General features: G+C 31.5%; 1 protein-coding gene across 2 annotated transcripts in view; it reads left to right on the forward strand.

The window, feature by feature from the left end:
- Positions 1–14101, forward strand: part of LOC118737745 (organic cation transporter protein) — a 39476-nt gene that overhangs the window by 2007 nt on the left and 23368 nt on the right. Inside the window, exon 1 of one of the 2 annotated variants that reach the window (XM_036468477.1) lies at positions 7688–7845. The exons of the other annotated variant lie outside the window; for it this stretch is intronic. Coding sequence (XP_036324370.1) covers positions 7799–7845 — 47 coding nt within the window. The 5' untranslated portion in view covers positions 7688–7798. Of the gene's footprint in view, positions 1–7687; positions 7846–14101 lie in introns of those variants that run through there. 2 annotated transcript variants of the gene reach the window in all.

Here is a 14101-nt window from a genome sequence, read left to right on the forward strand (position 1 = left end):
ATTGTTTCCATCACAAATACATACTTGCAAGCATATGATAATAGCTATATGTATATTGTTTAAAAATAAATTATTAAAAAGTATGTATACCGATTATTACGAAGTATTTATTAAGCAGTAATGACGACTGTCATAAAAATCACAAAAAAAACTATAAAATATGTCCGAAAAGTAAAAAATCCAATTAAAAACGTTTATAAAGTTTTATGGCCCCCTTAAGATTTGCATTGTTCGCCTATGATTTCTTTTTTTTTTCTAGGAATAGTACGAACATATTTAACAAATATAGAAATGTGAAAAAAGTAAAATTTTTAAAGACATATTAAAAAAAATTTTTCATTATAAAATTATGACCAGCTTTTGAAAATTTTATAAAACTATTATTTTTATACTTAACTGGTTCATAGTTATATTTATTATTTATTTATAGTTAAGACCGTGCACACAAAATTACACATAAATATGTATGTGTCTACGAAAATGTGCATAAATTCTTGCTTTCGATTTTGAGAAGGGTTATCGCATTTTTAGAAATTTTGTATGCGATGTTGTACTTATGTATGTTTGTATAACAGCGCATGAGCTTACAAAATCTACAATTCGAAAATATTTAAACCACAATGTCACATGCAAGTGTACTTGTAAATACACGTGCACAAATAATATAATCAAAAACAAATATGTATTTAAAAAGATCATTTAGCGAGGAAAGCAAAATTATTTTTAAAATGTTTTCGCTGCTTGCATTTGCATAGGAATGCATACATACATACATACATCATATTTATGTACACATGTATATACATACATTTACAGATATATGTACATATTTACGTCTGACCTTTTTGCATTCGTAGCAGCAATGATTGGAAAGAAAAGCCAACTTCCTGATACCGATGTTTACCCGGTCACTGAACTTAATATTTCAGAAGCTTCATTTTGGGTCAAAAAATTATTAATTTATGTTATCTCTTAATTTTGATGTTGGAGAAAAATTTTCATAATAGAATTAACCAATACATAAAGAATAAATCATATTATTAGTTGAGAAAGAACACAGAAAGACAAAAAACTTCTAATCAGGAATAAAAACATTGCTTATTTAAAAGAACATTTGGTTTGAATTAGATTATTAAGTAATTGCTGGATGAATATGGCAAAGGAAAATAATGGTCGCATGTCTTGCAGCCAGTGTTGATGTTTTAAGTATAATTGCCGTTTTTAAACCGATTAAATCGAAGATCGATTAATCGCACACTTTAGATTTTTTTTTCTAGTTCCGATTCGATTCAAAAAAGTGGACAACAAATTTTTTCTCAATTGATGCATATTGATCCACGGTTTGCTCCAGAAGATCTATAATATTTTAAGACTGGTAAAGAAAATATTCCAACTTGAGAGAGCAAAGACGAAAGAATTCAATAACTTCAGAATTCAAATATTAAAAACACCTCATAGGGTTGTTGTCTTAAACTCCTAAAAGGCTCGTAAACTTACGAAGTTAAAGAACTGTGAAAATTTAAATGAAAACAAAATAAAAATAAATAACTTTTAAGCAAAAAACAAAACCGGCTTCAATTCTCAAATGAACATTTAAGATTAACGTAAATATTTTCACGATCTAATGATCGGATTTAAACCAAATTAGTAACGCCTTTCCTGTCGGCCGCTGTGGTGTAGGCCGCGCTTCCACTCCGCAGTACCCGGGTTCAAACCCTGGTCAAAGCAACATCGCAAAAAATATAGAAAAAAAGGTTTTTTCTTAACAGCGGTCGTCCGTCGCCAGGCAATGGCAAACCTCCGAGTGTATTTCTGCCATGAAAACCAGCTTCTCATAAAAATACAATCGCCGTTCGGAGTCGGCGTAAAACTGTAGGTCCCTCCCCTCTATTAAATACTAAGTATTCTAGTATTTATTTACTTATTTTCTCAGCACAAAATACTAATTGTGAATTCGTTTCTTCCAAAAAATGTGGGCAACATTTCCATGGTGCAGAATGTGTTTGATGTTACACTCAACCCTGTCAATGGGCATGTTTTTACCTTCTAGCAACTTGTCTTGTTGACGAAATTCATAATATTTCCGTTTTGCCCTGATTTTCAGGGCAACCATATACGACAAGCTTCAAATGGCAGAGAATGCGTATATTTTTCTGTACAAGACACGGAGCACGGACTTCGAAAAAAATGAATATTGGTAGATTTTACATACAAAAAATGGTAGGAGTTGGTAAAGTTTTTAAAAGAAACAATACAGTAAGCTTTGACACAATTAGGATAAAACATGGCGAACTCATAAAAGATAAAAGATGGTGTTAATGTCAAAATCATGTATTTGTTGTAATTTTTACTGGCTTTGTGCGTAAACTTTTTTAGTGTAATTTTTGCTTTTGTACTCCTCCTGTCACCTAATAGGAATTCGCCTTTGGACACATCGTATTCCTATATACATAAATCAACAAAAAATGTGTTTCATGTTAATAAAATATTCAAGAGGAAACCTATACTTACTAGAGTTGGGCGCTTTAGTTCTTTTGAGTGAACGGTTCAGTTGTAGTTCGTTCACCTTAGTGAACTAGTTCTTTAGTTCATATAGTAGGGCTTTCTTCAGCCAAATTCTGGTGTTTTTCAATCAAATTATAAAATAGCGCGTTCTTCCAGATTCAGAAATAGGGCGTTCTTGAAAAGTTTTCTGAGATAAGGCGTTTTCGAACTGGCTGCCGAGATACATAGGTCGATCTTCCACTTAGGTGTCGATAAGGTATTTTAAAGAAGTAACACTCGTCGACGGCCAAAATTTACCAGAGACGCCGTTATGAAATTCTTATGTAAAATCACCCCCTGATTCCGAAAATCAAGGTTATTTTTAATTTTATGGTACCGTTTTTGAGATATTTGCAATTTACCGTTTTTGCAAAAAAAAAAAAAATTGGGTCCACTTAATCATATATATCTCAAGAACGAATAAAGCAATTCCAAAACGGTTTGAAGCTTTTAAAAGGTAATAAAATTTTCTATAAGCTGTGCATACAACACTTTTTGCTAGGCCCTGTAAATTCAAAGATAACGAACAATCATTACCGATTTTTAAATTATTTTTGTAAAAATATAAAAGAAATTGTACTTTGCGGGGAAGGATCTCGAAAACCTTTTATTTTTTTGCAGATTTTTTTTTTCTCCCTAAGCTCTGTTGTATTACAAAAAAAAATAAGCTATCATCGAAGAAAATCGATGCAAAACTACGTAAGTTATAAGCGATCAAATAAAAATACCCAGGTTGCGCAATTTCAACGTATACCTCAAAACGTATGTATGGTATAAAGAAGAGTGAAATATCTAGCTATTCTCTGTTTCTATTGAGTTAAAAGTTCAATTTATGAATGAAATTACCCATATTTTTAACTTTTCTTTTTAATTTATTTATGTTTATACTATATTCTAACAATCTTTATCTTAATTTGATTGGTAATGTCACTGTAGGTACGCTAGCATAGGTTACTCCTCTTGATCTTCCAACGCCAAGTACTTTTGTTTGACAAATATAACACTCTATTGAATGGCAAGTAGGTTCTCTCCATATCATTGGTGTATCAAATTTTGTTTGTTGTCCTGATTCCCACTGAATCAATTCTACTCGACACGATGTACACAAAGTGTTCGGTGTCCATGGTTTTTCAGCATTTTTAGGCTCAATTCCAAAATACTTGGAGTATAAAGTTTTGATATGATCTGAGAACACTCGTCGTCGCCTTATGATAGTATATTGGCCACACATGAAACAGAACATATCTGGATCCTTATTACACTCAAATTCTCGCTTCCTTTTACTCATTTTATTTTTTTTAATAAATCACGGTTTTGAAATTAGACTTATGAACTGAACTATCTCCGGCGAGCCTTGAAGATGTTATGAAGTTTCAAAGCGCATTAACTCATATTTATACTCGGAACAAGAATAAAATTGAAAAAATCAAATCTTACCTAGACAGAAAGGTTCCTTTTTATAACAAGCCGGGAAAAGAAAATACTACCTGTTTTAGATGTAGGCTTTAGAAATTTTCTGTGTCTTATAATTTTGAAAATCTACCTGCATACTTACCCATAACTGACGGAAATACATGTTTATAACTACATGCCTACAGCAGGTTTCGATGCAACCACTCTACCTACTATAATACAATTCGAGTATTAAAAGTACTATTTGATTTATTTAAAGAAAAAGTGTTATCATTGTTATGGTGTTATTCGTTTATCCGGATAATATCTCACTTGCACTTTATACCTTTAATATATGTATGTATGTATAGGTACATACATTGAAGTTGCGCAACCTGGGTATTTTTATTTGATCGCTTATAACTTACGTAGTTTTGCATCGATTTTCTTCGATGATAGCTTATTTTTTTTGTAATACAACAGAGCTTAGGGAGAAAAAAAAAATCTGCAAAAAAATAAAAGGTTTTCGAGATCCTTCCCCGCAAAGTACAATTTTTTTTATATTTTTACAAAAAAAATTGAAAAAATCGGTAATGATTGTTCGTTATCTTTGAATCTACAGGGCCTAGCAAAAAGTGTTGTATGCACAGTTTATAGAAAATTTTATTACCTTTTAAAAGCTTCAAACCGTTTTGGAATTGCTTAATTCGTTCTTGAGATATATATGATAAAGTGGACCCAATTTTTTTTTTTTGCAAAAACGGTAAATTGCAAATATCTCAAAAACGGTACCATAGAATTAAAAATGACCTTGATTTTCGGAATCAGGGGGTGATTTTACATAAGAATTTCATAACGGCGTTTCTGGTAAAGAGAAAAAGTTGAAATTTGTGGTCCAGTGTAATCATTGAGATGAACTAGTTCTTCAGTTCATTAGTTCAAGATCTACCCAAGTCTAATATCTACATAAAACTGAGCCCAAATAAAGACAACCGTTATCGAATGAAACTCGATTCGAATCGAATGAAATATAATGACAGCTGTTTTTTCTTTTATTCAATTTGAATTGAAGAAGCGAATTCGCTACCGAATCCTCAAAAAGTTATTTCGTATAAAATTTGATTCGATCACGGATGCCCCGATTGGGGCCCTGTATTTATGTAATAGGACGGAGACTTAAACAATTATTCTCCATCAAAGTTGACTCTTAATTTTAGTTTATGGTCAGTTCGATGGAAAAATATGTATGTTCATTTAAACCTCTTTAGCCTTTGTTGGTAAAAATAGTGGATTAGTAGTAATATTACTAAAAAGTTGGTAGATCTACATACCAATAAAGTGGTAAAGTACGCGCACTGGTGTGACATTTTAAGTCTATCTAAAAGTTATCAAAAAGTACTACTCCTCCCCTCCAAAATTCATTTTAAAGCTTTAAAAAATCTTTATTTGTCACCGAGAAGTCGTCTGTTGAATTTACTGAGTTTAGTAAACTCGTTGATATTCTGAAAATGAGGAGTACTTGTTGGATAAAACTTAGTAAATTCAACAGACAACTTCTCGTTGACAAATAAAGATTTTTTAAAGCTTTAAAATTAATTTTGAAGGGGAGGATTAGTAACGAGATGATCTTTCTGAAAAAAAATTTTTCATCGTGTTACAGGGGCTCAAATGTGCCCAAAACCGTGATTTTTGATGTGTATACTTCTTTGGTTTCGATAGTGGTAAAATTTGCGCAGATGTAACGCATAGCGCAGCAAAAAATTACGAAGAGCTAGACAGAGACGAGCACATGGTGTTTTTCTCAGTGGGTGAATTTGGTGGAGTGACTTGGGATCACTTGGTAAACCGTTTAGGACCTGTTGGTAACTAGTATTTGGGAACCGGTTGGTAAGCAGTCTCAGACTACGAATAATACATTAAAAAATCTTTACGATAGCGATGAAACGATATTGAAGGGATTGCAGTGACAACAGCGCCACCTAACGGGCCCAAAAGTATCTTATCTTTAAAATGGAAACCAACAATACGCAACCACAAAATTTTATTTAAGTCGGTTTGGCAGTCTCGTGGTTTTTTAGTTCATGTATATGTATAATCATGCAGAGAAAAATCGTTGCCTTCATTGGAGGTCCTATGCATTGTTTTATGCAAAAAAAGGTTCTAATATATTTTTAGTTGATCGCACTTTAGATCTATGTGTACGATATGAATTAAAATGTTTTTGGCGTCGCTAAAATCGGTGGTGTAGAATGGATTCCGGGCATAGTTTCAGCAATCCCAAAACATATAAGACAACATCTAGCACGTAGCATAATTTTATCTGTGTCAATTATAGCAAGTACTTATTTCATAATTTTTTGCCCAACAATATCACAAACTAATCTCTGAGTCCGAAAATCGAAATATGTATCCCTTTTCTGTCATTTAGTTTTCAATGTAGGTACATATGTATTTGTAATAAAATTTCTAAAATATGGCGAATTCATTGACTAAGAAAGAAAAGTAATAAACTATATTGAAGAACACAACTTAAATTTCTTATCTTTGGTTTACGCACTTAATATCAGTAAATATAAGAGTGGTCAAAACGTTGGCAGAGATGTCAGAAAAATAATTAATTTTACGGAAGACGTACATATGTACATAAGTAAAGGCACTAAGTATGATGCAAAAAAAAAAATCTTATCTCTAAAATTTTGCCTACATCAAAATACACCATTTTTGCTTTATCATTCCGACGAAAAGTTTAACTCCGTTAACTGCACTCAAGATATTAAAAAAAATGTCTCCATTCTTTGATGAATTTATAACACTTAAATTGGTAGCAAACGAAATTCTCTGCTGCATCGACAAATTGTACATTTTTTAATATATGTTAGGGTGACCGACCTTATCATTATGGCGGGAACTATACATATATGTACATACAAGGGATGCAAATCACGGTGCTTCTGAGATCGCGAATTAATGCGAGCAAATCCCGGGATCCCGAAAAATTTGAAATATCGAATTGGTAGTAAGAACTTGTTTATGAATTTTGAAGTATTGTTTTTGTAAAATGCCGTCTTGACTACAATTAACAAAAAGCTTGAAACTTACTTTTCAATTGCATTCTGAACCTTTTTTGAAGAAGATTTAAATTATATTCAAAAAATTTTATTGAGCTTGAGGCCGTTTTTAATGAAAAACTTATTGTGGAAAAGCAACAATAATTTGAAAAAATGGTAGAAGTGATAGTGTTGAGGCCGAAAGTTGTTTTTCGTTAGCAGGTTTTTTATGTAACAAGTTCAGGTCAAGATTAGAAGACTCCGCTTTAAATAATTAGCCGCTCTTACGTACATATGTATATTTTGAGTGCAATAATAAAAACACCGGCACAAAAAAAGGGGTGTGTGCTTCTAACCAGACCCACCTACCGACATGTATTTCGACCCGGTGAATCCGAGTCTCAGGTCCGTTTGACTCGTTCACCCTCAAAATTTTGAGTTAATTGCGGAAAAATGGCAAAATCGCCATTTCTGTATGGAGTATAATAAACATTTTTAGAGAATTTGTATTTAGATTGTTATTTGTGATGTATGAGTTCCTGAATCACATTGTTTTTAAAATACAATTAAAAAAATGTAATACTTTTAGATTTGTTTGATTTAATGAATATGTGAGTTTTATAATCAGTTTATCGTAAATATTAAATAGTTTTATTTCATGGTATGTTTAAATACTTTCAGATATTGAACTTTTACTTAAATTCATAAAAGTCATGACGCACCGTGAATCCCGGTATCGCGGGATTACTGAAAGCATACCACGAAATCCTGGGATCACAATTTTCCTCATATTTTCGCATCCCTAGTACATACATATGTACATATTGAGTCACTGGCCAGCGAATTACGACCGATGCTTAAAGTTGAGAAAACTTTTACTGTTGATAAAAATTAAACTAGTTATCTTAAATAAGTACCTATATTTTTTTGTTTGTATTTGCTTAGTGTTTAATTTACAACTTATAAAATATAATAATTTTAATATTTTTTTTTTTGTTGTCATACTTTGATGCAATTTATCACATCTTGATGCTTTGCATCATTTGAAGAGCTTTATTAATTTATTATTTTACTTACGAAAAATTCATATAAAATGACGCGCAAGAAATGGAAAGAAAATCAAAGCGCTACCATAGAGGGTGGTTGCAAGCTCATAAGTATAAATAAAAGTCCCGTGTATTTTGTTATTGCTTTGTTGACATCTTAAAGTTATACCATTTCTTCTTGGATGACAATCTACTGTACTAGTTTAGAGACAAAAAAATCAAATCAGCTGTTCCAGTAACACCAGCTTGTGTAGATGAGCCTTGAAAGAAATTTTCTTCTATCAAAATTTCTTAAGTTCGTTTGCAGCTGTCAAGAAAAAAATGATCGTATATTTATTTCTTCAAGAAAACTTATAGCAACAGAAATAATAAAAAATATTTCTTGTGATTTTTCTTGAGAGCTGGATTCTAAGCTTAAAGAGGATAATATTAATGTTTCGTTTAAATTGCTTTCGTGAAACTGAAAAGGAAATACGTAAATAATATAAGGATTCACTAGAGTGATTGGCTCGGGGTTTTCTAAACCGTTTTCCACCGGTTTTTTTGTAGATATCTATAGGTGGTTTTTTGAAATCCAGATTTCTCGAATATTGAATAAACCCGATTTATTGAATAGCGAAAGCAGAGGCCCTTCAATTTGTGACATACTCATACAAAAAATTGGGGAGAAATTAATAACTTTCAGGAAAGCTTTCTGGATGAGGTTTTAGCTTCTGAAATTATCTACTAGGTGGTGCTTATGTATGACTCCTCAGCCGTGTAGCTGATCAGAAAAAAATTAGATTTTATCCAAATAAACTAAAGAGAAAGAAGTTAAACTCACCAGATGTTCAACATGTAAGAAGAAACGTTTCGTTATAAATTTTGGACTTCTAATAACAGAAAGCTAGTCGAGCCCTTCTAATTCGATTTTTTGTAGATTTCCGATTCATGTAAATTTAAAGAAATCTGAATTTTTGGCTGGTACAAAAAAAAAAGAGAGAGTAAATACCAAGGAATTCAATGACATTTCTCCTCCGACTAGGGGGCTCCTCAGGGAAGCCTCTTGAAAATAACTATATATGAAATTATAGCTAGTACTATAACAAAAACTGCAAAATTGTAATTCCAAACTTTATGCAAACTCTCATAAAAAAATGTTTACCTCTTAATTACTCTTTTTATATTTTTTTAAAAGGATAATTAAGAAGTGAAATATAGAGTCGCTGACAAGACACAAGAAAATCGAGATTCGAATCGATTCAGAAAACGATTTTTTTATTTCGCATTTTCACAGTTTGAAAACTATGTAAAATAAAGCCGGTTTTTTCTAAATTTCAAAATTGGCAATCGAGTTTTTTCAAATTGCAATGTTTGGAATAACTCGAAAACCGGGTTTGAAAAAATACGAATAATTGAACACCCTAGTGTTCATGCCTGGCAAATGCGCGTTTACATGAATTGGCTTGCTTTGTTTTCTATTTACAAGCTGTATACAGTATTTTGCTGGCTTGGTCTTCAAGTCGGCTTTCAGGTAGCCTTGTTTTCTATACTTACTGAAGAATTAGTAATCCATTTGGTTAATAGCTGTTATAGCGATATAAAAATGCATTTAGTTCAAAGAATGTTACGCTTTTACAGAAAAATGAGCAACCTTTAACTGCTGTCAGCAGTGTTGCCATGTATTCGATTCGATAAGAGCAAACATCCAAAAATCTTCTTTACAGATTGCTTTTTAAATGAGTGTCTCATTTATTTGATAAAATTTATTCAAAGTTCGGCGACTGTTTCGTAAAATTATTTATGAAATGAGTCAAGAAGAAACCTAAATCTCTCGCTCAAAGTTCAGTTTAGTCAAAAAAAAGTTTAATTTGACCCAAAAAACGTCAAAATGATGTTAAGCATATCAACCCGGCAACGCTGGTGGTCAGATACATATGTATGTATGTATCTACATATGTATGGACATGCGATACGGTAGGATGTTAAACAATAGCAACAATAGCTCATATTAAAGTTTTTCATTTTCGAACCATATACCGATCTTATCAACAATATCTGTTGCTATTGATTTTTTTTTACATGAAAGTGTGTCAATTTGCCAGCTAAACGCTCATTTGTTTCCAACAATTCCGTCCAGTTGAAATCGCACATAAAAGTAAATAAGCTTTCAAACGAATATTTATTACCCTGCAGAGAAGACATGAAAGCGGTAAATAAACAACAAATCGCACATTTGCTGGAAAAACGTCATTACTCGAAAAGTCCGAAATGCGATGAGAAAACTTTAGAGTTTTTAGTTAAGTCTCGTAATTAAACCAAAATTATATTATAATTAAAAATATGCAAAGCATGTATACATAATCTCAAAAATTAATGCAGAGGATAAAGCTGTCAGCAAGTTTAAATGGAGCTTGTTATTTTGATTAAAAAGTTATTGTTTTCTTATTGTAACTTATACTAATATATACATATTTTGAAAGCCGTTTTTTCGTGTTCGCACAGCACGAGAACGACTGAACCGATTTTTTTTTTTGAAATTTCGTATACCTGCCGCACATGTCCAAAGGATGGTTATAATCTAAAAAAAAAAAAAATTAAATCATACTGCATATCTCTGGAAATGATCATGGTAGAATATTGTAACTTGGTATGGAGATATACATATGAAATCAATCGCATACTATTGGAGAAAAATTTAGCTATTGGAAAAGGGGGCGTGGCACCTCCCATACAAACCGAATTTTTTATACTGCGTATCTCTGAAAGTGTTCGTGGTAGAGTACTGGAACTTGGTATTCATATATAAAATCAATCGCATAGTCACGATGATGTGTTATATGGAAGAAAATGCGCAACACCCTCCACAAAAAAAAAAAAAAAACAAATAACTTCTAAAAAATCAACTGAAAATCAACTGCAAATCCTAGCTACCTCAAACTTACACTTTTACACTAAAATTGGGCTACAAAACTGCATACCCGAAAATTTTCTAAACAATCGAATGAAAAGTTTTGAAATTTTGATGACAATTTTTTGCAGTTTGATTAATTTTTTTGCAACTTGTGCCAGCTTCTATTTTTGTGGTCACTGTTATAGATGGAATTATATTTTAAATGAAAATTATTAAAAATAAATAAATAGACATAATTTGCAAACAATATCATTTTGAATTTCATTGCTAATTGGTTGATTACATCTGTATGTATGTATGTAAATTTATTTCAGCGCTTGCAAACCAAAACATTCATAAGCTTGGCAAATTTCTCTAGAGAGTATAAGTTGTGTATGGTGTATAACTACAAACATATACATATATGTATCTATACACATGTAGAATTACTTGTACACAATGTATTATTCTTGATCATTTTCTAGTTGAATGATTTCAAATTAGCAGCATGCATTATATTTCCCCTCTGATTCTATGCACGTAATAAGGAAAAGTCATGCGGAAGATAGCTGTAAAATAGTAGGTATGTATATCGTAAAAAATTTGAAATAAAATTATTGGGCCTAAAATGTATTTTTATGACATGTATGTCATATTTATTTGAATCTTTTATTTTTGCAATAGAATTCGATAGGACAGACTCGATAAATTTCAATTAACTACCAAACATATCGTAAAATGTAGCGCAGTAGCCTCTCCCTTGCGTGGAAGTAAAGTAGACATTTCCGTCTATATCTACAATTTGAGATCACTTAAGATTGCTTACTAATACATATCTACATGTACATATGCATGTATGCATACATTTACGGGGATCGAATATGACTTCTTATTATTATTATAAACAGAAATACTTGTCCTGGTTATTGAACTCTTGGTAGTCGTGCACTTGGCATACCGAAGCACGTACATATGTATGTATCTATGTATGTATATATTGTATGCAAGCGCTGTCGATATCATAACGCGCCGATCATGAGATGTTCCCAACTATATTATTCGAAAAAAGCGAATATAATTATAGTTCACGCATCTATTTTGTTCTACTACGCAAATGTTTTCAAGGTATTTTGTTTGCCCTAATTTCATTCAAAATTCAGCACGTTGTGATCACGTTATACAAAACGACTGGCCTTTTGAACGCATCGCAGAATCTCGTGCTTAAATGGACACACATATACCAAGTATACTATATATGTTTGTATTAGGGCGGGTTGATTTGTAGGGGCACAAAAAAATTAACAGAGGCACAACGCGATTTTTGTTGCGAAAATCCACGAAATTTTACTTTCTCATAATGAAACTTCAATTTTTAAATAGCCTAAAGTGTTCAGCGTTGAAAATTTTGACGTAGAATACGTCTTACCTTAAGGTATGGGGGCTATGTTCAAATGTTGTAGTTGTAATTTTTAGAGCTTCACAAAAACGCTTATTGCACGAGAACTAATAAAGCGATTTCAAAGAAAAGTGTGGCGTTTCAAAGATAAAATTCCAAACCTGTCGACAGATTCATTTTTGTAAATAACCAATTCGGTTTCTGTCGTAAAAACAACGGTAGACATTGCCTTATTTTGGGGTCAATTTTGAGCCTTTAAAGTGCTCTAGCAACTTATTGTTGGCATATATAACTTTCATTTTCGGGATATAGGTTCTCTGGAGCAGTAGAAATATTATCGGGTACAAATTTTATATAAATTTAACAAATATTGAGCATTTTAAGGCAAAAAATTGTTGAAAAAATTTGCAAATTTTTTTCATTACCAAAATGCTCGAAAACCGCTCGAATGATTTTGTTTTTGTTTTCTTTAGTCAAAAATTCAAGAGTTTTCCTTTCGTTTGGTATATGGGAAGTATTGGTTGATATCTTCTATATATGTTTATTTTATTCAAATATATGGGCATAAATGATTTTCCATACAAAATCACCTCGTCATCATTTTGCAAACGCGTGCATACAGTTGTCCACAGAATAATAGGAGTGCGATATTTTGACCAGTTTTGGCTATTTGTCTTTTGTTTATTTAATGTTTATTATTTTTTTATAAAAGCCTAGCTGGCTATACAACAAACACCATATAAATTCAGATTTTAAACTTTGTATAAAAATTATAAAAATTTTGCAATTTTTCACCCAAATTTCAAACTTTTTAATCAGTATCTTTAGATAAAATTCTGGTATGCAGTTTTGTAGCACATTCAATTCTAGTCTGAAGAAGTGCAAGTTTCAAGCGGCTAAAAAATTCCGTTGATTTTTGAGAATTTTTTTGGTTAACGGTGTTTCACGTTTTTTCCATACAAAGTATGTCGACAATTTTCTTTTATATGGAGGACACTGCCAGCAAAAAAATGACTTTGGAATCGATTTTGTTATCGATTTTGTAATCGATTTTTCGATAGATTTTGTAATCGATTTTTTATCGATTTTGTAATCGATTTAGTTAACGATTTTGTTATCGATATTTTTATCGATTTTGTTATCGATTTTATTATCGCTTTTGTTATCGATATTTTTTTCTTAGTTTGTGCTTTCGTTTTTGACTTGGATATGCTCTTAACCATACCACGTATTCTACGTTTAAATTTAGCGGGTGTATCTCCGATACAGCCTGCAGACCAAGACGAAGGCGCTGGACTGTTCCTTTTTTTTATATTTTTTTTTATATTTTTATTTTTTTATTTTACATATTAAACAAAGTATGAAAATGAAAAAGCATGCTGTCACACATGCCATTCGTCATATAATATGTCGATAAACAGTATTACCAACATAATATTAAAAAAAAAAAAAAAAAAAAAATACGTTATACGTGTTTAAAAATTGAAACATTAGAAATTGTTTATGCTTTCTTCATTTACATTTCATATGTTTTTATCTTTTAAGTTGAATTTTTGAGTTTTGTAAATTTCAGAGAACAAATGAAAAAAAAAACGAATTTTTTGTCCTAAATTGAATAACATCGATATAAGTTGTGCATGAATACACCTCTCTTCCCCCTAATTTTCAACGTTGAACAATTACGAGAAAGTCAAATTTCGTGGGTTTTCGCGACAATGTTATCGATTTTCGGAAAAAAATGCGTTAAAATCCAAAAAAAATAGTACGGAAGCGCCCTCTGGTGGCTCTCAAAAGAAAAAGTTAA

The sequence above is a fragment of the Rhagoletis pomonella genome, unplaced genomic scaffold, assembly GCF_013731165.1.
Source record: "Rhagoletis pomonella isolate Grant_MI unplaced genomic scaffold, Rhpom_1.0 Rhpom_scaffold_00004, whole genome shotgun sequence".
NCBI classification, from domain to species: Eukaryota; Metazoa; Arthropoda; class Insecta; order Diptera; family Tephritidae; genus Rhagoletis; species Rhagoletis pomonella.